Source organism: Pongo pygmaeus, chromosome 9, assembly GCF_028885625.2.
Source record: "Pongo pygmaeus isolate AG05252 chromosome 9, NHGRI_mPonPyg2-v2.0_pri, whole genome shotgun sequence".
Classification (NCBI taxonomy): Eukaryota; Metazoa; Chordata; class Mammalia; order Primates; family Hominidae; genus Pongo; species Pongo pygmaeus.
In genome coordinates, this window is record NC_072382.2 from 102,589,136 (window position 1) to 102,610,861 (window position 21,726).

Genomic DNA, 21,726 nt, shown 5'->3' on the forward strand with positions numbered 1-21,726 from the left:
CTCTGAAGAGTAATTCTGGCAATTCAGTATATCTATGCAAATTTTTGTCAATTGAAAACTTAACTCTAGTATGTACATCTATATGTACATCTAGAACCTCTTTTTATTAAATTTATATAAATTTAAGGAACATCTGTGCAGTTTTGTTACATGAATATATTGCATAGTGGTGAAATCTGAGCTTTTGGTATAACCATCACCCAATAATGCACGTTGTATCCATTAGGTAATGTCTCACCTCCCTCCTACCTTTCCAGCCTTCTAAGGCACCACTGTCAATTATTCTACACTCTATGTCCATGTACATGCATTATTTAGCTCCCACTTGTAAGCGAGAACATGTGGTATCTGACTTTGTCTTTGAATTGTTTCACTTAAGATATATGACTTCCTGTTCCATCCATGTTGCTGCAAAAGACACACTTTCATTCTTTTTGATGGCTGAATACTATTCCATTGTGTGTATGTGTGTGTGTGTGTGTATGTATGTGTGAATATGTCACATTTTCTTTATCCTATTATCTGTTGATACACACTTGGATTGATTCCCTATCTTTGCTATAGTGAATAGTGCTGTGATAAACAAGAGTGCAGGTGTCTTTTTGATATAATGATTTCTTTTCCTTTGGGTAGATATCCAGTGGTGGGATTGCTAGATAGAACGGTAGTTATATTTATAGTTTTCTGAGAAATCTCCATATGGTGTTCCATAGAGGCTGTACTAATTTTCTGGACTACTTCAAATAGCAGTCATTTCAAATCTTCACAACTCTCTTTAAGGTTACCAACCAATCCCTATATTTCCCTCAGCTATAAACATGAACGTAAAATCATTTTTTCTTAATTTTTCACAGTAAATCCCTTTACTAAGACTTTAGTGTAATTTTTTTATTTTTATTTATCTTTATTTATTTTTTATTTGAGACAGGGCCTCACTCAGTCACCCAGGCAGGAGTACAGTGGCACAATCATGGCTCACTGCAGCCTCGACTTCCTGGGTTGAGGTGATCCTCCCACCTCAGTTTCCCAGCTACCTGGGACTACAGGCACTTGCCACTATGCCTGGCTAATTTTTTGTATTTTTTTTTTTTTTTAGAGACGGGGTTTTCCAAGTTGCCTAGGCTGGTCTCAAACTCCTAGGCTCAAGCCATCCGCCCGGCTTGGCCTCCCAAAGTGTGATTAGAAATGGGACCCACTACATTTGGCCTTTAGTGTAATTTTGGAGAGAACAATGTAAAAATGTTTGTTCAACTTACTGTCTATTCCTGGAGGTTTATATTTTCATATTTAATGGCAAATGAGAGGTTTAAGTTCATAACTACCAAATCATCAAAGTTTTATTTTGCCAATCTTCTCCTTGCATTTATTTTATAAAAGGTATTTGAGATTGAAGATGATTTCTATTTCTTCTAGTTTGTTTTTTTAATTATTTGAGTGTTTACATTTAACTCAATTATCTGTTATTCAATGATATAATTTGAGCTACATATCCAAACAGTTTTTTTCCAAATATAAAACTATTTTTCTTAACATTTATTTGTTTCAGACTCTTTGATTTGTGCTTTCCACTATACTATTTATGTTCTAATATATACTTGTCTGATTTGCCCAAAAGTTCAGTATATCTCTTCTCCCATGCTGTATTAATTATAGCAGCTTTCTAATTCCCTGCATATTTTTATAATGCTTATCTATTTATTCTTCTAATTTTAAAGATGGATTTTCAGTAGGTTTGTCAAGTTCACCCTCTTCTCCCCAAATCTCATTAGAATCTTGATTAGAATTTGTGGAAAGCGTAAGTACTATTCATTAAATAGTTTCTTTTTCTTCCTTTTTGTGAAGTGGCAAGTGGCTAAAAATCTTGCTTTCTATGGTATGTGAGTGGAAGTTGTATGAATCTCACTTCCTTTTCTTACCACTGCTCTAGTGAGCGCCTAAGTTTCTAAGTGACAACAATGAGCAGAGCCTCCCTGTTGATTAATTCCATTGTTGTTTAATTCCCCAGCATAATGTTGCCTATCCATAAATAGAGAATTATGTTAAGGATATAAGCCAATTTGGAAGATCTAGGACTATCTGTGACATAAGTGCTATAGGATTCATTCCTTCATGCAAAAAAGGGCAGGAGCTAATTACTGTATTATTAAATGTATTCCAGTTGACTCTCTGGGCCGGTTCCACATGAATATCCTTTGTTCAATCGATGCTCTGTCACCAAATTAGGCTTGAAATTCCCTGTCCAAATAGGGTTCCCAAGAGGGTTATGTATTCATCCCTGTCTTTGCATAGATTCTATGAGGAAGCCTTCCATTTCAGGGTTTAGCTCTCCTGCCCTTCCCTCCTGATCTGCACCCCCTAGCCATCTGAGATTTGGGACCTTAGAAAGAAGTCCCTGTAAAGATGTTGCCGAGAAAGACCTCAGGCTCACCCTCGGCCTGAGGTCTTAGCTCCCTGTGGTTCTCATACAAATCACAATGAATCACAGAAGCATCAGCGTGTACATTTGAGGGCTGATCCTGCCTACGCAAGGGTCAAAGCAGCTGGTTTCTCTTTTTTTTAAAACTTTTCCCACCCAGACCCTTGGGGATCCACTGAGGCAGAGGTAAGTATGTTCCTTGGATATAAGAAAAAGTGGAATGGATATTTGCCTGTCCTTCTGGTGATCAATGCAATGCTTTATAAAACATAATTTCCTCTTTCTTCTGGGCCTATAGCTAGGCTGTATTTCCCAGCCTTTCCTGCAGCTTAAGTGCCTTGGAATGTGGGTGAAAGTGATGGATGATAGTTTCAGATCTAGCCTTCAAAATCTCTCTCACTCAGTGCTCATTTCTAGTCATGTCCAATAGAGGTTTGCAAGCCACTAGGAAGGGGTGAAGCCACTGGCTAGAAGGAGCCTGGGTGTTTCTTGCTAACTCACTGGACTGTGCCTGTGATAAAGAAACCACTATTATATTAAGATGCTAATCTTTATAGTTACATGTTTTAACAATTTATCTTGACAAAAATAATTCTAAACAAAATTATGTATTTTATGTAGTAAATACTTTGGGAATGGGGTGAGAGTGGTGGTAGCGGAGAGTATGGTTTGTGCTTATCCAATTATTAATTGCAGTCATGTATCACTTAATGATGGGGATATATTCTGAGAAATGTGTCCTTATGCGATTTCATCATTGTGTGATTATCACAGAGTGTACTCACACAAACCTAGATGGTACAGACTACTATACACCTAGGCCTTATACCTAGGCTATGAACCTGTACAGCATGTGATTATTGAATACTGTAGGCAGCTGTAACACAATGGTAAGTGTTTGTGTATCTAAACACAGAAGAGGCATAGTAAAAATCCAGTATAAAAGATACAAATGGGACACTTGCATAGGGGACTTAACATGAATGGAGCTTGCAGGACTGGAAGTTGCTCTGCGTGAGTCAGCGAGTGAGTGGTGACAGAATGTGAAGGCCTAGGACATTACTATACACTACGGTAGCCTTTATAAACACCGTACACTTAGGCTACACTACGGTAGCCTTTATAAACACCGTACACTTAGGCTACACTACATTTATAAAAATATTTTTATTTCTTTTATAATAAATTAGCTTTACCTTACTGTAACTTTTTTACTTTACAAACTCTAGTTTTTTAACTTTTTGACTCTTTTGTAATAACATTTAGTTAAAAACAAAAACACAAGGTACAGTTCTCTTTCTTTCTTTTTTTAGAGACAAGTTCTCACATGTTGCTTAGGCTGGACTTAAACTCCTGGAATCAAGTGATCCTCTCACCTCAGCCTCCCAAGTAGTGGGGACTACAGGCACATGACACAACGTGCCTGGCTTTCTTTCTCTATATCTTTATTCTATAAGCTTTATCTATTTCTAAATATTTTCTTTTTTGCTTAAACTTTTTTGTTAAAAACTAATACCCAAAACACACATTAGCCTAGACCTACACAGAGTCAGAATCATCAATATCACTGTCATCCACCCCCACATCTTATCTCACTGGAAGGTCTTCAGGGGCCGTAACACACATGGAGCTGTCATCTCCTAGGGTGACGTATGCCCTTTTCTGGAATCCCTTCTGAAAGACCTGCCTGAGGCTGTTTTGCAGTTAACTTAAAAAAATTAGAAGTAGTGACTCTCAATAGAAAAGTATACTACAGTAAATACATAAACCAGTAAGAGTTGTTTATTATCATTACCAAGTACTATGTACTGTACATAATTGTATGTGCTATACTTTATATGACTGGCAGCACAGTAGGTTTGTTTACATCAGTATCACCACGAACATGTGATTAGTGCATTGTGCTATGATGTTATGGTGGCTATAATGGGACTAGGCGATGATAATTTTTCAGCTCCACTATAATCTTAGGGAACCATTGTATATGTGGTCTGTTGTTGACCAAAATATTATTATGTGGCACATGACTGTAGTTTATTTTACTGAATTAGGTGAATATGAAAGAGTAATTAAATCATTTTATCTAAAATAAAAAGAAATTGATGAGGCTATTTTAGTATTACATGGTAGGTAAAAGATGAAAAAAATTGAGTCATTTTATTAATGTCTATAACACTATATTGGGTATTTCTTTATACTTATAATCCAAGATGTCTACCTCATATATAACTGTATAATCATATTGTTTGCAACTTTTCTAATGAATTAAGAAACTAGATATCTTGCATTAAGTTACTTGAACTCACTCACTTGTATTAAGAAGTAACAATACTTTCATACAGAGGAACTCTTCTTGGCTAACTTGAAGCTTGACAAACTCCTGTGGGATCTGCCACATGGTAAGGCATAATGAATAGAATGATGATTCTTTCATCCGCTGTCTTGCATCACACACAATACACAAAAGAAAAAGCAACAGGAAAAAAAAATAGTGTCTCAGCCAGTTTAGGTAATTTATCAGGGAATATGATTTTGGTAATTACCTTACATATTATTGAATATGACTACTACTATTAACAAACAAACCCAATATGCGGAATTTTAAACATCTTCTAAACTTTTCACAATACTGAATTTTTGAGGTTAAGAAATCTTAAAACTAGAAAATTATATTAAATACACAGTGACCAAGATTAACATTGTTTCTCACTTTTATTATCACACTTTAAATACCTAAACCAAGAAAACACAGTAGAGGTGTAGGAGTTGAGAATGTGAAGCTGAAGAATTCTCAGAAATGTTTTATTTACTTGCAATTTATTTTCTATGAGAAATTATATAATTTTGTGTGCAATTAAAGAGGAGAAGTCAGTTCACAAAGCTTACCATATTTTGAACTTTTCTAGGGAAATATACAATGATACAGAAAAGAGTAAAAGAGGACATTGGGAAGCATTAATTAATTCACAAAGTTAAACACAAGTGCTGAAGGCTGAGAAAATTTAATTAAGGCATTTTCCCAACGTTGTGTTGTTTCATAATGTCCACATTAGTCAAATGATGCTAACAAGAATAATGAAAACTAGATTTTGACTCAAAAGAGATAAGGAATCTCACTGTCATTCAAATTATTTGGCAGATTATATAATTCTCCTGAGACTAAATTTTCTAAACTGTACAATGAAGAATGCTGATTCCTTACTTATCTCAAGGAATTGCTGGATAAAATGTAATGAAACATGAAAATTATCTAAAAACTGTAAAGACTTATATAAGTGCGAGTTATACACTTCTAAGTCAGCATTCACCATTAGAACAATATAAATATTACCATGAAAATATTCTTATTCAGTTAAAGGTTATATGTAGAAAATTAATTAAAATTATTTACATATAAAGCAAATTGAAATATTTATCTTTCAATTTTTTAAATAAATTACCAGTCTAATTTGTCATTATGAAGAAAGATGTTTTTACTTTTTGAATGTAAGTCACTAACAAAAATATTTCTCATTTATTATTGTCATTAGTACCAAGCTATGAAATTTTAAATTGATAAATGAAACATTTAAGTTTATCTTTAAATATATTTCTTGATACATTCTTGATGTGTAAGCAAATTGGATTTGATAGAACTATAATATATTTTGAAACAAGAGGAAAAAGCTCCAAATATCAAATTACCGTAAAATGACATTAATATCATCATATCAAGAACACTAAATATGTGATCATCTATTGAAGTATAACTTTCAAAATTATCCTACATGTAGACTTAAAATAACAAAAACAACAAAAGTTACTACTTACTCATTTAGTATTAGATCAGGTGCAAAATACAGCATCTGCCCACTGACGTGTTTGTAGGATCTCCATCCTAGACCAAACACCATTAAGCTCATCCAAGAATACTGAATGAGAGTTATCTGGTCATCAATATGTAAGTTTCGAAAACCTACAAAACAAATTTAAAAATATGGTGACCATAAAAATGACTGAATTATGTCAAAAATGTTGAAAATACATATAAATCTGGAAATAGGTATGCATAGGGTAATATAATGTTTTCAATCTCAACATATTTTACACTGAAAATCAGAAAACATTAATAAATAATACAGCCTAAAATATCAGCAACTTTGGAAGTCACTTGAAATTAGTCACTGTGATTTAGCATTTCTGGGATTTTGCTAAGTGAATCCATCATCCATCACTCATTCATGCAACATCCATTTAATGAGAACCATTTGTGTGCCAGGCACTGTATAAAAATGAAGATGAGTAAGACTCAATCCTAGTCTCAAAAGAAGCTCACAACTCAACAGGAGAAACAAGCACATGAGTGCCGGGGTAGAGAAGGTTAAAGGGAAGTGTATCAGTCAATCGGGAGGGAGGTCAGGAAAAACTTTCTAGAAAAAAAGAGAGAGAATGCCTGAATGGAATATAATCAGTTTGTTAAATCTTTGGGATTTAAACATAAACTGGTCTTACTGTGTAAAACCACTGCTTTCAGTTGTGTTATATCTAATTTTCTTTTAACAACCCTTAACTATGTCGGGTAGATTCCACAGTCATCAGGTCACTTTAGTTCTCTGAAACTTAATCCAGTCTTGTTTTAAACTTCCTTGTGGCGTAAGAGATTTAGAATCTGTGTGTGTGTGTATTGGGGGCTGTGGTGTGAATGCTTTGGTCTTTCATCCTCTTTTAGGCTGTTCCATGCTGTTGGTGGCAGAAGGATGGCAGGGAAAGGGCAAATTAATCTTGACTTAATCATCACAAGTCTCTCCATGTCTTCCCAATTCTCAAGGGAAGATCACCAGCTCAACAATGAGTAACTTAAAGGTGGGAAAAACAAATATGTGTTTAGAGATGGAGGCTGGGTCAGATCATCCAAGGTCTTGCATGTCTATTAAGGAGCAATGGGAGTGACATAGCCTTGCATTGTAGATAGATCGTTTTTAGCTATGTGGTAGGTGGATTCAAGGGAATAAGTCTGGGGTTAGGGAGGACAGTTTGGAGATACTGTCAAAGCCCAGGTAAGAGATGATAAAAGCCTGAAGTAAGTCAAGTCGACACATTGGAATTAAGAGAGAGTGCATCAGAAAAATATTTAAAGGGAAAAATAAAAGACATTTGTCAACTGATTGCAGGTAGATGGGAAGAAGAAGGAATCAAATACATCTTTCAGTATTTTTCTTGAATGGTAGATGATGATAACAGCATTGCTGAGATAAAATAAAGGAGAAGAAACTTGCTAGGGAGAAAATAGTTTTGGATAGGATTCAGGGGTCAACATCCTGATATCAGCTGCACATATGAATTAGAAGTATGGGGAGATCCTGGGCTAAAAATATTAATATAAATTTGAAAGTTATTTGTATCTGAGTATAACTGAAACGATGAAAATGGAGAATTTTTAAAATTAAAGGTATGGAGACAATGTTTTGCTGAGAACATCAACCACTTTCTATAAAGCTGTTTTAAAAACATCTATTTTCTCTAAAAATCCACTGATGTTCTTACAAATAATCTGTTTCAAAAGTAAAACCAAAGCAAAACTTAATTCATTAGCTATCAAGAGCAAAAGAAAGTTATTTCCTGACAATGTTAATCATGTCAAGGTAGGTAGCAAAAAAGAAGGCTCTTCTCTTCATACACTTCAGATCGTCCCATCTTCATGTGAATAGTAGAAAAATTGCTATTCTCTTCTTATAACTCCTTAGCCTCAATAAGACCAAAAACTCAAATGCATATTCATAATTAGAGATGCCATAGTAAGCATTTACCTTTTACTGAGAAGGGATGCTCTTCAGTGTCTAACCTTCTTTTCTCCTTCTCACCTTTCCTCCCTCCCCTTCTCCCTCCTTTCTTCCCTCCCCTTCTCCCTCCTTTCTTCCCTCCCCTTCTCCCTCCTTTCTTCCCTCCCCTTCTCCCTCCTTTCTTCCCTCCCCTTCTCCCTCCTTTCTTCCCTCACTCCCTTCCTCCCTCCCTCCCTCCTTTCTTCCTTCCCTCTCTCCCTTCCTTCCTTTCCTCTTTTTCCTCCTCCTCCCTCACTGCTCCCTAATACCTTCCTCCTTTCCTTCTTTCCTTCCCTCCTTCCTTCCTCCCCTCCTTCCTTTCTCTGTGTGGGCAGAGTTCCCCATTGGTTGTAGTTTTGTGAGAGCAAATGTCTCACCTTCCTACTTTCCCACTGAGAAAGCTGGGTAAAGCTTCTCCTTCCCTGGGCTTGGGGCATAGGTTTGGCCCATGGAACATATACAAACAGGAATTTGAATCAGAAAATACTAAAGCAAAGACAAAGATATGACTATTTATTCTTGATGTTGGTGGTGTCCAGATAATGAGAACCAATGGGAGGATTTGTGATGCTTGCTTTTTAGCCCTTCAGATGTGCCTTGGCTTCTGCCCATATTCTAAGCTTGTCCTCTAGCTTCTATTCAGTGAACCCCTGGTGTCCTCTCAGTAAATTATTTTTTTTCTTTTTCTTTTGTTTTTAAAAGTCAGGGTTTTTTGTTGTTGCTTGTGTGTCTTATAATTAACATAGTTGATTTTTAATACTGGCATCCAAGAATCCTGGTTTACTCAGGTGCAGAAAGACTCTCTAAATAAGCAGCCAAAAAAATTTTTGGTATGCAAGTTTTATCATTTTTTTATTTGCATATGACTTGAATGTGTCTTCAAGTATAGGTCTACATAATAACTTTTTAAGAAAATTATAAAGCTCAACACAATAAATCTAATACATAAATGCTGCTTGTAAGTCAAATATTTAAGAGACTACAAAAATGGGTAATTTTGTGATAAGATTTAGAATCATCTGAATCATCTGACAAAGAGATCAATGAATTGTCTTAATTTTTGAAAAGGGAGCCTTTCTAAAGGGACGCACATATAAACCTCCCTATTGCTGATCTGTCTCAACAAGTTGGAAGGAATTCAGGACAGAAGACCCAAGTTCCAGTCCTGGCTCTACCACTTACTAACAGCCACTTTGGAAACATCACTTATTATCACTGAATCTAAATTTCTTCATAAGTAAAAATCACAATTGACAATGATAACTAACTCAGTGAGTTGCTATGAGACAAATGGGATAATTACGCACATTGTAGAACACTATGGAGATATTTATTATTGGTCTATCAATGCAACAGAATTGCTCATTGGAGTAATACTAGTATGAAATCCACCAGTCAGTTTAATGGGAAGTCTCTAATACTAAAACACAATGGCATAAAAAAAAATTTTAGGAGGCATTTTATATATTATAGAACATATAAGATAGAACTGAAGTATAAATATTAATAATGGTGAAAAAATTTTAAAGATAAATTATGTGTTTGTTCTGGAATATGTATTTTCCAGAATATATATTTTATGTATGTTGTTATATATAACAAATTATATATTTCATATAATACAAAAAATGGGCTGGGCGCAGTGGCTCACGCCTGTAATCCCAGCACTTTGGGAGGCCGAGGTGGGTGGATCACGAGGTCAAGAGATCGAGACCATCCTGGCCACCATGGTAAAACCCTGTCTCTACTAAAAATACAAAAATTAGCTAGGCGTGGTGGCGTATGCCTGTAGTCTCAGCTACTTGGGAGGATGAGGCAGGAGAATGGTTTGAACCCGGGAGGCTGAGGTTGCAGTGAGCCGAGATCGCGCCACTGCACTCCAGCCTGGTGACACAGCGAGACTCCATCTCAAAAAAAAAAAAAAAAAAAAAAAAAAAAAAAGGCTCCTAGAAAGTTAGTTTTCATTAATCAGATGTATTAAAACATTAACCAAGTGTTCAGAATAATCTCCACAAATACATTTATTACATTTATTATTTTCTATATCTTTCTTGGTGAACTTTATAACTTTCTAAAAAAAGTATTTTATAATATTTAAATATCTGACTTAACTATGCTGTAATTTTTCACTTCAGGCATTTGTTTTATGTTAACCTTTGAGTAGTTTTAAACATTTAAACATTTTACAAAATTATATAACAATTAAATTGTTCTTTATCCAAAAACAGATCCTGTCTACATTTACATGTTTACTTTCACTTTATCCTACTCTTAGTTTTAGTTTTTGTCTTTTTGCTTTTTTCTTTGTTTTTGCATTCTGGGACTAGAAATTCAGGCTTACTTTTATTTTATTACAACATTAAAGGCAAATATTATTACAATAACTTTAAATTTATAAAATTACCAATATTTATAGCAGAAACTATATTTCTGTTTGACAGAATGGAATAGAACTCAGAAAATAACATTTACTCCACCTTTTACAGTGCTTATCTGTGATAAATGTACAATGTTAAATTGACTTGAACATGCCTAGTACAGAAATGCTATTTTTTTCCTTATTAACTGTAATATCATTCATTACTTTATGCTGAAACAAAGACGGGAACACGGAGATCAAATTCCCAATGATGATAATGATCAGGTAAACTTAGTACATCTGAGATGACCAAAATGAAAAACCTTCACATAGAGAAGTGATGGATTATCACTAGGTGTGTTTAACAAATGTTTAAAAAAACCCCACTCTTCCTTTTAAGTGACTTGACCTGATAATTTCTGACAAAAGCCCTGTTACAGCTGTCCAATTTTAGCTTAAAGAATTAACAGAAAGTGTATAGTGAAGAGATGGCCTGGGGCTGGGTGTGGTGGTTCATGCCTGTAGTCCCAGTACTTTGGGAGGCGAGGCAGGAGAGTCAGTTGAGGCCAGGAGTTTGAGACAAGCCAAGACCCAGTCTCTACAAACCAATTTAAAAAGCTTGTCCAGGTGTGGTGGTGCACACCTGTAGTGCTGGGGAGGCTGAAGTTACTGGGGAGGCTGAAGCAGGAGGATGGCTTGAGCCCAGGAGTTGTAAGCTGCGGTGAGCTATGATCATGCCACTGCACTCCAGCCTGGGTGACAGAGTGAGAGCCTATCTCAAGAAAAAAAAAAAAAAAAAAAAAAAAAAGACAGCTTGTATGACCTACTAAGTTCCCCAGTCTTACTCCCAGAGTTTTGATAAAATATGTAGGTTTTGGTTCTGTAAAAAATGTTATGTAATTGAAACAGATAATCTACAACAATGGCAGAGCATTAAATATCTCAGAACCTTCTGACACAAAGCAACAACTTTCATACACAAGTATCAATGTTGAGAAGCACAAAGAAGCTTCAATACGATAAGTATAATCACCAACGTATGTTTGATGACTTATTCCGAATAAGAAGTTAATGTTTAACAGTCTGAGGTAGTATAGTTCTTTGCATATCAATTCTGTAATTTAAATTTCTATAAATATTCTTTAAGCACCTATTTGGGAGGAAGCATTATACTTGCAATTAGGATCAAGATTAGAAAGATGCTGTTTCTCCTTTAACACTATAGGCTTGTGAGACAGATAGAAAAGTAGAACACAGTTGTAACTCAGAGTCATAGTGTTATGGTTGATAAGCACAAAGGAGACAAGGGAGAGTACAGGGTTCCCTCACCCAGTCTAGGAAGGCTCAGAGAAATCTTCCCAGAGCAAGTGACAAGTAATGTGAATCCTGAAAGATAATTACAGGTCAGTCAAAGGAAGATGTGGGAAAAGAGATGAGCTGCCAGGTAGGAAAAATAATATGGGCGAGAGAAGGCGGCTAGAATTTGAGCAAACGGCATTTAGGGAACGAGATCTTAGAGTCATGTGAAGAGGAATGATGAGAGATAACACTGCAAATTCAGGAGCCAGATCACAGAAAGCCCTTGGATATTGAGGCTATGGAGTTTGGATGCTATTTGGAAAAAGAAATGGAAAATCTGATTGATAATAACTGTTTTAGAAAAATGATTCTGGGGGTAGAATAGAGGATCGTTTGGGCACCATGTGAAATTGATGGTAATAGAATCAGTCAGGAGGCTGCAACATGAATCCAAGTAAAAAAAGACAAGCACCAAACTAAGTCAGGGAAGTAGCAACAGAAGTGGCATGTATAATGAATCATATATTTAATAAGTGGAGTTGATAGAATTTGACAATTTATTGGATAAGGGGTGAAGGAGAAACTGAGCCAAGGATGATACCAAAAATTCTGACTGAGGTGACATTTCAAGATACTGGAAAAGGCCTTAGGTTTATGGGGTCATACTGACTTAGAAGTCATCTGGGTGGAGCTGTGCAATAAGCAGTTGAAACTTCAGTAGTTTTGTAGAGGGTCTGGCTAATACTACATATTTAGGAGTCATTGAAATATAGTGGTAGTTGAAGACAAGACTATGAATGAGCTTATGCAGACTATGTAGAATGAGAAATGACTGGAAAAGATAGAACCCAGAACACAAACAAATTTATAGTGTGGGTGGAAGAACAAATCCACACAGGAGTCGGGCAATGTACATAGGGAGAGAAACATACCCACCTGGAAGGGAAGTGACAAATACCTAAGCAAGAGTTTTAGCAAGAAATAGTTACTTTGCCAATAGTCCTAGAGGTAGGTGAAACACATTAAGGGCTGGAAATATTCATCTGATTTGACAAGTAAAAATTTTTGTTGCCACTGACAATCATAATTTCAGTGGAATAGGGTGTGAGAAAAACCATGTTTTAGTCTTTATCAACACATTTATTAAGGCCTTTACTCTCAGTACGCTACTCTCATTTCTCTCTCATTTTTTTTCTGGAGAGCAATAATTTAATTTAATCTTCTGATTCGGGAAGGAAGAGAAAAAATCCTCTGTCAAGATGCAATGACTGTCACTGACTCAAAAGTTGTTTTGGCATGCTTCAAAAGCAGAAAAATGAGGTAAAATACTGTTCCAATATTCTGATACTAATAATCGCAAGTAGTCTGGTGAAATGACACAAAAAATAAAGTATGTCCTAAAAAATGCAAGGTTTAAAAATTCAAAGCATTGACCTAAATGGAATTTTCACTAAGTTAACTGAAATATCAAGACAAAATTTGTGCAATGGAAATGTTTCCCTCATACCCCTCTGTCACATCATCAATTTCACTGCAACGTATTGATGTACACGATGAGGACAATTTAAAGGCGACACTGAATTGTGAATTAGTACTTTTAATTTAAACTCTAACATCTACAGTAATTTTTAAGACCCTCCTTGATCAGCCTATAACTTACACCTCTAAGTTTACTTTCCATTATTCAGTTCAAAATAAATTTATTTTCAATGGTTTCTTACCATTTGGGTGATTAAATCTCCTGAAGGCCAGTACTTACTGTAGCAGTGTCCGAGGGACTGTATGTACAAATGTGTTTTCTCAACCCGTAGCTACTAAAAGCTTTAATTACTACTACCCTATGGGGAGACTGTATAAAATTTTTGATGTTACTAAGGGACCCCCACACTTGAAAAGGTTGAGAACCATTAATATGCTGGTTTAATGCATTATTCACCAAACCTATCTCATCCTTTTCTTATTTCAGCCATACTGTTCCTTCTATCTAGAATGCTTTCTCTTATCATGATTTATCAAAGTCTTGTTTCTCCTGTAAGATGCAGTTTAACTGACATTTTTGTCTCTGAAGGCTTCTTTAGTCCTTGACGCCAAAAATGTTCTTCTGCCCCCACTTTCATTATATCTGTATCTTACATCACTTTCACATAACACTATAGTTGTTTGGGTATCTATCTTCTCTCTGCCATTGGATTGAGAATTCCTTAATAGAGGGAATATGTCTTGTTCACTAAAAAAATTCAAATATTGTGTTGCTCTACATTTCAAATAAGAAAATATTGCCCACTAAGGCTACAGATAAAAGCCAATGTAAAATCACTCATTTGCAATGTATCCTAAGAGATGGTTTATAAATGTGCTGACATAAGGCTAGAGCATCTTGCAAGTCTCTATTAAAGAAAAAGGGGTGGGGCGCGGTGGGTCATGTTTGTAATTCCAGCACTTTGGGAGGCTGAGGCGGGCAGATCACTTGAGCCCAGGAGTTCAAGACCAGTCTGGGTAAAACAGTTAAACCCAATTTCAACTAAAAATAAAAAAAATTAGTCAAGCAAGCTGGCGCATGCCTGTAGTCTCAGCTACCAGCTAATCAGGAGGCTGAGGTGGTAGGATAAATTGAGCCCAAGTAGTCCGGGCTGCAATGAGCCAAGATCGTGCCACTGCGGTCCAGCCTGGGCAATAGAGTGAGACCCTGTCTCAAAAAAAAAAAAAAAAAAAAAAAAAAAGAAAAAAGAAAAAGGATATATCTAAAATATTTTTGAAGAAATATAAACTACCATTATTATAACAGATCCAAGATAATGGAAGAGTATAGACAAAGAAGAAATGAGAAAGCCCTACCAGGCAGTAAGAATTCTCAGGGCACCTGCAAATATATGCCTAGGTGTCTTCATAAATGCTGTCACCTTTGTTATGATGGTCTTTCTGCATCAGATCTTAATGTGACTTCCCAAATACAGCTTCCTATCGTGAAAGAATGATCTGATCTATTAATATATTTTTCTAGCAACAGAAGTATTATGTATATTTATATTGTGTGTGTGCATGTGTGTGTGTGTGTCTCACTGTAAATAAGCAAGTTAGTTGACATTCTGGCTTATTAGTGAGGCTCACTTAACAAAAGTCTGTCTTCCACAGACTCATTAGTTTTATTACACATGAGTGAATGAATGAAATAAATTTCTTTTACATGCAAAACTGATGACCAGATGCTAGGATGTGCTGCACCAAAATGCATTCACACCATGAACCCAGCCTTGTGGCTTTTCTTTCTAAACCACTGTTTAATTATTAGATATTGCACACAGCAGGTACATAATAGACATTTATTGAGTGAATAAGTGAATAAAAACTGTAAGCTTATTTCAAGTCAATTGAAATCAGTTTTAAGTAGCTGATGATACTAAAGTACTTTCTACACGTGTCCCTCCAAGTCCTTTCTCAGAGGTCAAATAGTCACTCTAGTTCACTGACCATTTTTGTAATTCATTCAGTAGTGCTATTCCCAAAATGCAGACCATGAAAATATGGCTTTAAAAGTCCACAGGCCACAAGACACTTTGATAATCTCAATGTTTCCCTGTTTTCAATTAATGGAAACAGTATGGGTAATACTAGTGTTACCATTATTCTGATTTACTACACAAAAATTACATTTTGCAGCATTAAAAAAGTTGCCACCAAATTCAATGTAAGAGTTTTCTCTCATTCCTTTTTGAGGTTGCGTGGGGGTCAAAAAATCCTGATAGATAACTGTTTCCAGTTAAAAAGGTCACTTAGCTTTTATCCAAAGTGAGTAAGTCATCTTTTCAAGTACAACTGGTTATTTTCTAATGTTGCCAGCTGATGTTAGAATCGTTTTAAACAGTAAAGAACCTCCAAAATTGCAAACAAAAGGAATATAAACTATATCAACAAAAATCAATGAAATCGTATTTTCCAAATAATAGAACAATGGAGAAAAATTAAACACATGTTTAAACACTCATTTTTAAACAGAAAAAGTTCATCAATGCTATTGGGTTATTTTTATTTATTAAAGCTCTGTCAAGTTTGATAACCAGTATGTGATAAATCTAAACATTCAGAATGTTCAAAAAATTATTATCTGTTTAAGGCCTTTTGGTGAGACTGAAGCCAATAAGAATCTGGGCATTTTGATTTTTCTATAAAATTACTTCATCCCCACTAAAATACTGAATTCTATTAACTTTTCTTAATATGTATTTTTTGAAAGATTCAACAAACAGATATCTATTTTTCTTTCTGTTTCATGTAATTGAATTTTCAGTAACAATTCATCTATTGTATTTCAAACCTTTCAGGTAGAATAATAACTGAGAATTATATTAAGGAGAATTGGGAAGAAATTCTTTTTCTAAAAGTGCCATTGAATTTACTTGGGGACTAAAAGGACATAATATGTTTAATTCTTGATCGGATATTAGAAAAATAATTTGATCTATAGCAATATAAGGGTATTACTGATGTGAAGAGAATGTAGTTTTTAAAAAAGTTCTATTTCTAATTATAGGAGTAATGCCTTCACAAACAATTGCTATACACGTATTCTCCTGGCTCTGCAGTCTAAGACTTAACCAAATGAGAATTTCATCCTTGTTATTCTTTCAAGTACTTGGCTCCTACAGAGCTGTGGTGAGGGAGCAAAAATAGCTGATAAGTAAAGTGACTGAAATTCTTCTGTGATGATATAATTCAAGTTCTCTCTGTTGCTGGGCGATATACTCCCTTTGGGTATAAATTAGAGGAATAGTGACTAGAGATTCTTTTCTCTGTGTGCTATTATTTTTTAAAGCAATTTATGTGTAGGAATTTTGTTTTCTTAATTTACTTTTGACACCTTACTGTACTCTGAATACTACTTTGATTTGTTATATGACTTTATACATTGTTTTATTTTCAACCAAATGAGGTTGGTTGAATTAAGGGTTAGAATAAATGGGGCATTTATAAAAAATGCTCAATTTATCATTTCTGAGCTACTCTAATATCTATGGTTGAACACATAAACCTAAGCTATTTCTTATTAGCATAGGTTTAATGTATGCCATTTCTGACTCATCAATAAGACTCAGTGTGTTCTCTAATTTTTTATATTTCTGTAACACATATTAGGGTCCTAGGCAAATATTTTGAACTGCTGAAACACATACTGTCACATACTGTTTTATATTGTAGTTAATTTACTGCATAGAGTGTTTTATTTAACAATCTACTAATACAACAAACATAGTACATTTTTTATTACATGCTATATATAAAAATTATTATTACCTGGCAATGATTTAGACCACTTGACTACTGAAAGAAGTTGCCTCTCGCCTAGTTGATTAAGACTTGTCAGCAAAGAACTGGAGGTGTCAGGTTTTGTGTTGTCATGTCCTGCATAGATCACATCTGGTTCAATGCTCATTAACAGGTTGATCAGTGGTGGAATCAACTGTATGTCTTGACCTGGTGAAAAAGTGAATCTCTGGCTTAGGGCTTGGCTTTCATTTGGAATGCCCACTGGCTGTGGGAGAGCAACAGCATCCAGTGCTCTCACAACTCTGACTTTATTGAACTTTTTAAATTTTCGACCTACAGAGAAGAAAAAAAAGTTCATGTAAATATATATAAACTCCAAATCCCAGTATAGTATTATTTTTCCTAAGTCTTAGAATCATAGCATTATACATTTCAGCATCAATCGAATAAAATGAAATAGAATAAGTGTTAGATATTAAAATTACAAAAAATTAAAACATGTAACTCTTGATTAAAAATAATTTAGGCCTCAGACTTGGATTAAATAGTTACATCAACAATCACTGGGTGGGTGAGGTGTGGGTAATTATACCAGTATTCTGCATGGGTTATGGAGCTTTTTAGGAGAAGATACGAATAAAAAGACAGAGTTTTAGCAGAGACTAAGCTCAGTATTGGTCCATATTCTGATAGAACAACCTTCCAAAAGCTAATGCTACAGACTACATTAATTGAAACTTAGTCTATAGTGGTTGTTAAATCTTCTTTGAGGTTTTATTCTTTTAAGAATACGTTAAAAGAAAAGCATTTGTTTGCCAGCCCCACAAAATCTTTTTATACAATTTCAGTAGGTTCATTGATCCCTTAAAATCAATCCAGCTCTACTTTTATGAGATCGAAGACTCAAAATTAATAATCCTTTTTCTAAATTAAGGAAAGAGAAAGTTTATACCTGTGCTGGTCAGATCACATTTGTATTTCTGGATGATTTCTAGAGTTTCTACTTTGATGAATTCTGATATGTTAGGGGAAAAAAGATGGATGGTGAGATGAGTAGAATCTGCTTTTTGAGAAATGACTGAAGGAGAAAAGGATGCTTATTTGGGCTGCTGGTAGTTCACAGATGCCTTGAGGAGAATTAGAGAAAGTTCTGGTGATGTGATATCAGGCTGGATTCGGCCCCACCTGCTTTGTGCCAGGCAAAGGGCTACTTATCAGTATGAAGTGGCTGTTTAGCCAAGGGAAGGCTGATACCTGCAATTATCTAAGCAGAGGTTGCAATCTGCTGGCTCTAGTATCTGATCATGCCCATAGATATGTTTTGTTTGGCTCAGACAATGCTGACCAGAATTATGAGACTATCCGTGAATTACTTAGGTGGCAACAATCTGTTAAAGTTTAGTTGCAGTGGTTGCTTTTGGATGGGGCATGGGTATTCCAGTTTGTCCAGTTCCCTCCACAAACTGGTGGTACGCCAATGGTCTCTTTTCTTAAGTCTTGTCACTCTAGCTACTTATTTACCTGGTCATTTGTCTTTGAGATTTCTGAACTCAGGGTATTGTCATAAAGAAAAAGGATTATACTTGTTCTGTAAAGCTCCAAGGAATGGCCAGGCACGGTGGCTCATGCCTGTAGTTCCAGCACTTTGAGAGGCTGAGGTGGGCAGATTACCTGAGGTCAGAAGTTTGAGACCAGCCGGGCCAACATGGTGAAACACCGTTTCTACTAAAAATACAAAAATTAGCTGGGTGTGGTGGTGGGCACCTGTAATCCCAGTTACTCCGGAGGCTGAGGCAGGAAAATCACTTGAACCCAGGAGGCAGAGGTTGCAGTGAGTCAAGATCATGCCATTGCACTACAGCCCGGGTGACAAGGGAGAAGCTCCACCTCAAAAAAAAAAAAAAAAAAAAAAAAAAAGCCCCAACGAGTTGAGCTACAACTTGTAGGAGATGGGAAAACAAAACAATTGCCATGGTTAAAAAACAAAGGGGATTCAAAATTATTTGCAGAGATCAAATGAGCTTTCTGGGGGAAGGAATGAGTCACAAAGGGAAGGGAAGGAACAGTTACAGAGTATATAGCATATGCCAGGAATTGTGTGTGTGTGTGTGTGTTTGTGTCTAAGGGAAGATAATGTTAAGAAGAGGGCTAAAGTTTCCCTGTCCTTGACTATAATCTTCAACAAAGGCACCACCTGTTTGTCCTCTTTATTTATTTTTTCCAGTGTCTTTTAGCAATACATGTCTGCTAAATGAATGAAAGAATACATTATTGTCTTTTCCATCTCCCACTCTGAATATCTTGTCTTTATTATCTATTGCTGTATGGTTTGCACTACATAATATTGTTTCAGTCAATGACAGACCACATATACAAGTGTTTTCATAAGATAGTATTTTTTACTGTACTGTCTCTATCTTTAGATATGTTTAGATACACAAATACTTACCACTGCATTACAGTTGCCTACAAAATTCAACAGAGTAACATGCTGTATCGGTTTGTAGCCCAGGAGCAATGGGCTACACCATACAGCCTAGGTGTGTAGTTGGCTATAACATCTAAGTTTGTGTAAATGCACTCTATGATGTTCAATGATGAAACTGACTACTTCATGACACATTTCTCAAAACCTATCCCGACTCTTAAATGACGCATGACTGTTTTTGTTTCCTTCAGAGAACATAGCTTTCTCCACCAGGCTTGCTGCCCTGTAAGGATAGGGGCTAGGTCCATTTCATTCACCAATGTAGATCTGAAGCTTTATAAACTGCTAACTACACAGTGGACTCCTGACTGATAAATATTTGCTGAGCTATTATAGTAGTTGTTTTGACCTAACATAGCTTAAAAAAGAATATCAGAAGAGAGTACTAAAAAGGGAATGTGAACTGCAATGTGATTTTTAAAAACCACTTTGTTGTTTTTTTATATAAGATATTTGTTCAAAGAAGTTATTCCTAACTTTTATGCATAAGAACCTTTACTAAGTAATGCAAGTAACAAATAAATCTGTAGAACTTCATATAATTGTACTCTTAGCATTTGTTGATTGAGAAAATAGACAATGGCAAAAAGTACTCTGAATTCAGTGACAGTTTAGAATGACTTTGTATTATATTTTTGCACCTCTGAAAAATAACGACACCTGGTATTTTGAGTAATCTAAGCAGAGAGTAGGCGTGTGGGGTCAGTGGTCCCCCACTCCCCTGCCCGCTGAATCGACATCAGGAGATGACAGGCACGGGAGCTTTGTTTGCTGGAAGGAGGGAAGATTTGGGCTCAGATGCTGGGGGTGAGCAAGGGGGGATAAGAAAGCGGATGGACATGGTGGCTGAATAGTTGTCTCTCATTCAAGCTGATGGATGAGGTTTTGAGGGATTGAATCAGAAGCAGAGGTAATGATTTGGGGGAGGCTTGGGGGAAAGAAGCTCCATTTGGAGAATATATTCTTTGTGGCCAATCTACAGTATGGCTACCCCTGTACTCTGCCTTCCCTCCTGTTACAATTCATACTCCTGACATTTCAGTGCCAAATCTTAGCCCTTCTCACCCACTCAGGGACTTTTCTCTGAAATCATTTGCCCTCTTGTCTGCATCCTCTAATAGTCCCTCTCACACATAATGTATTCCATGGAGAAACATCACTCTCTTCATTTCCTCTCCTCCAATTCTCCCTTGAACCTTTTCCAGTCCGGTCATTCCTCTCCTTATCCCAACCAAATTATTCTTGGCAAGGCCTTCAAAGATTTCTAAATGTCAAAAAACAATGGCCAATTCTCAGTCCTGGTCTTAACCCGGGTAAGTACTTAACACATTGATCATTTCTTTCTTCTTTTAACGCTCTTATTCCTTTGGCTTCCACATATTTCATTCTTGTAGTCACTCTTTCAGTCTCTCTCTCTCTAGCTTTTTTTCATCTTCTCAACTTCTAAATCTTTGAGTACACCGAGCTCAGTCCTCAGACTTCTCTTAGATATCTATGCTCTCTTTCTAGGTGTCTGCATCTAGTTCTACATCTCTAATATCATCTAGACATTAATGATTACCAAATTTACAGTCCTAGACCCAGCTTTTCCCAGAAACTTTAGACTCAACTATCCAACTGTATTCTCAGCATCTCCACTTGTATTTCTAACAGACCCCTCAAATTAATATGTTTAGAGGAGAACTTTGATGCATTGGTCCAAAAATGCATCTTCTAGGTTTGTAACTTCATTTACACACCTGCTGCTCTAGCCCCAAACTCTAGAGTCATTATTGATACCTCACTTATTTTCTCACCTCTTATCTAATACATCAGCAAATCCTGGTGGATAACCACAAAAATATAACCCAAATCCAAATACCCGTTTCCACTGCTTGCACCATAATTTACGTCCCCACAATCACAGTTGGACTACTGTAACATATGCTAGCTGGTTTCCCAGCTTTCACTTTTTGTAGACTCTTTTCTATACAACTTTACAGACTTAATCAGACTATGTCATTCTTGCTTGATATTTTCAGTGACTCCTGATCCTACTTAGAATGAAGTTAAAATTCATATCAAGCTCTACAAGGCCCAACTTACCATTGCATAGATGGTCTCT

General features: G+C 35.9%; 1 protein-coding gene across 2 annotated transcripts in view; it reads right to left on the reverse strand.

Annotated features, from left to right (window-relative positions):
- PGR (progesterone receptor) overlaps window positions 1-21,726 on the reverse strand; it is a 99,418-nt gene that overhangs the window by 15,568 nt on the left and 62,124 nt on the right. Inside the window, exons 4-6 of one of the 2 annotated variants that reach the window (XM_054438878.2) lie at window positions 17,162-17,467; window positions 6,227-6,371; window positions 4,727-4,857 (exon numbers count right to left, since the gene is read on the reverse strand). In XM_054438878.2, coding sequence (XP_054294853.2) covers window positions 4,727-4,857; window positions 6,227-6,371; window positions 17,162-17,467 — 582 coding nt within the window. Of the gene's footprint in view, window positions 1-4,726; window positions 4,858-6,226; window positions 6,372-17,161; window positions 17,468-21,726 lie in introns of those variants that run through there. The other variant, XM_054438879.2, reaches the window with a different exon arrangement.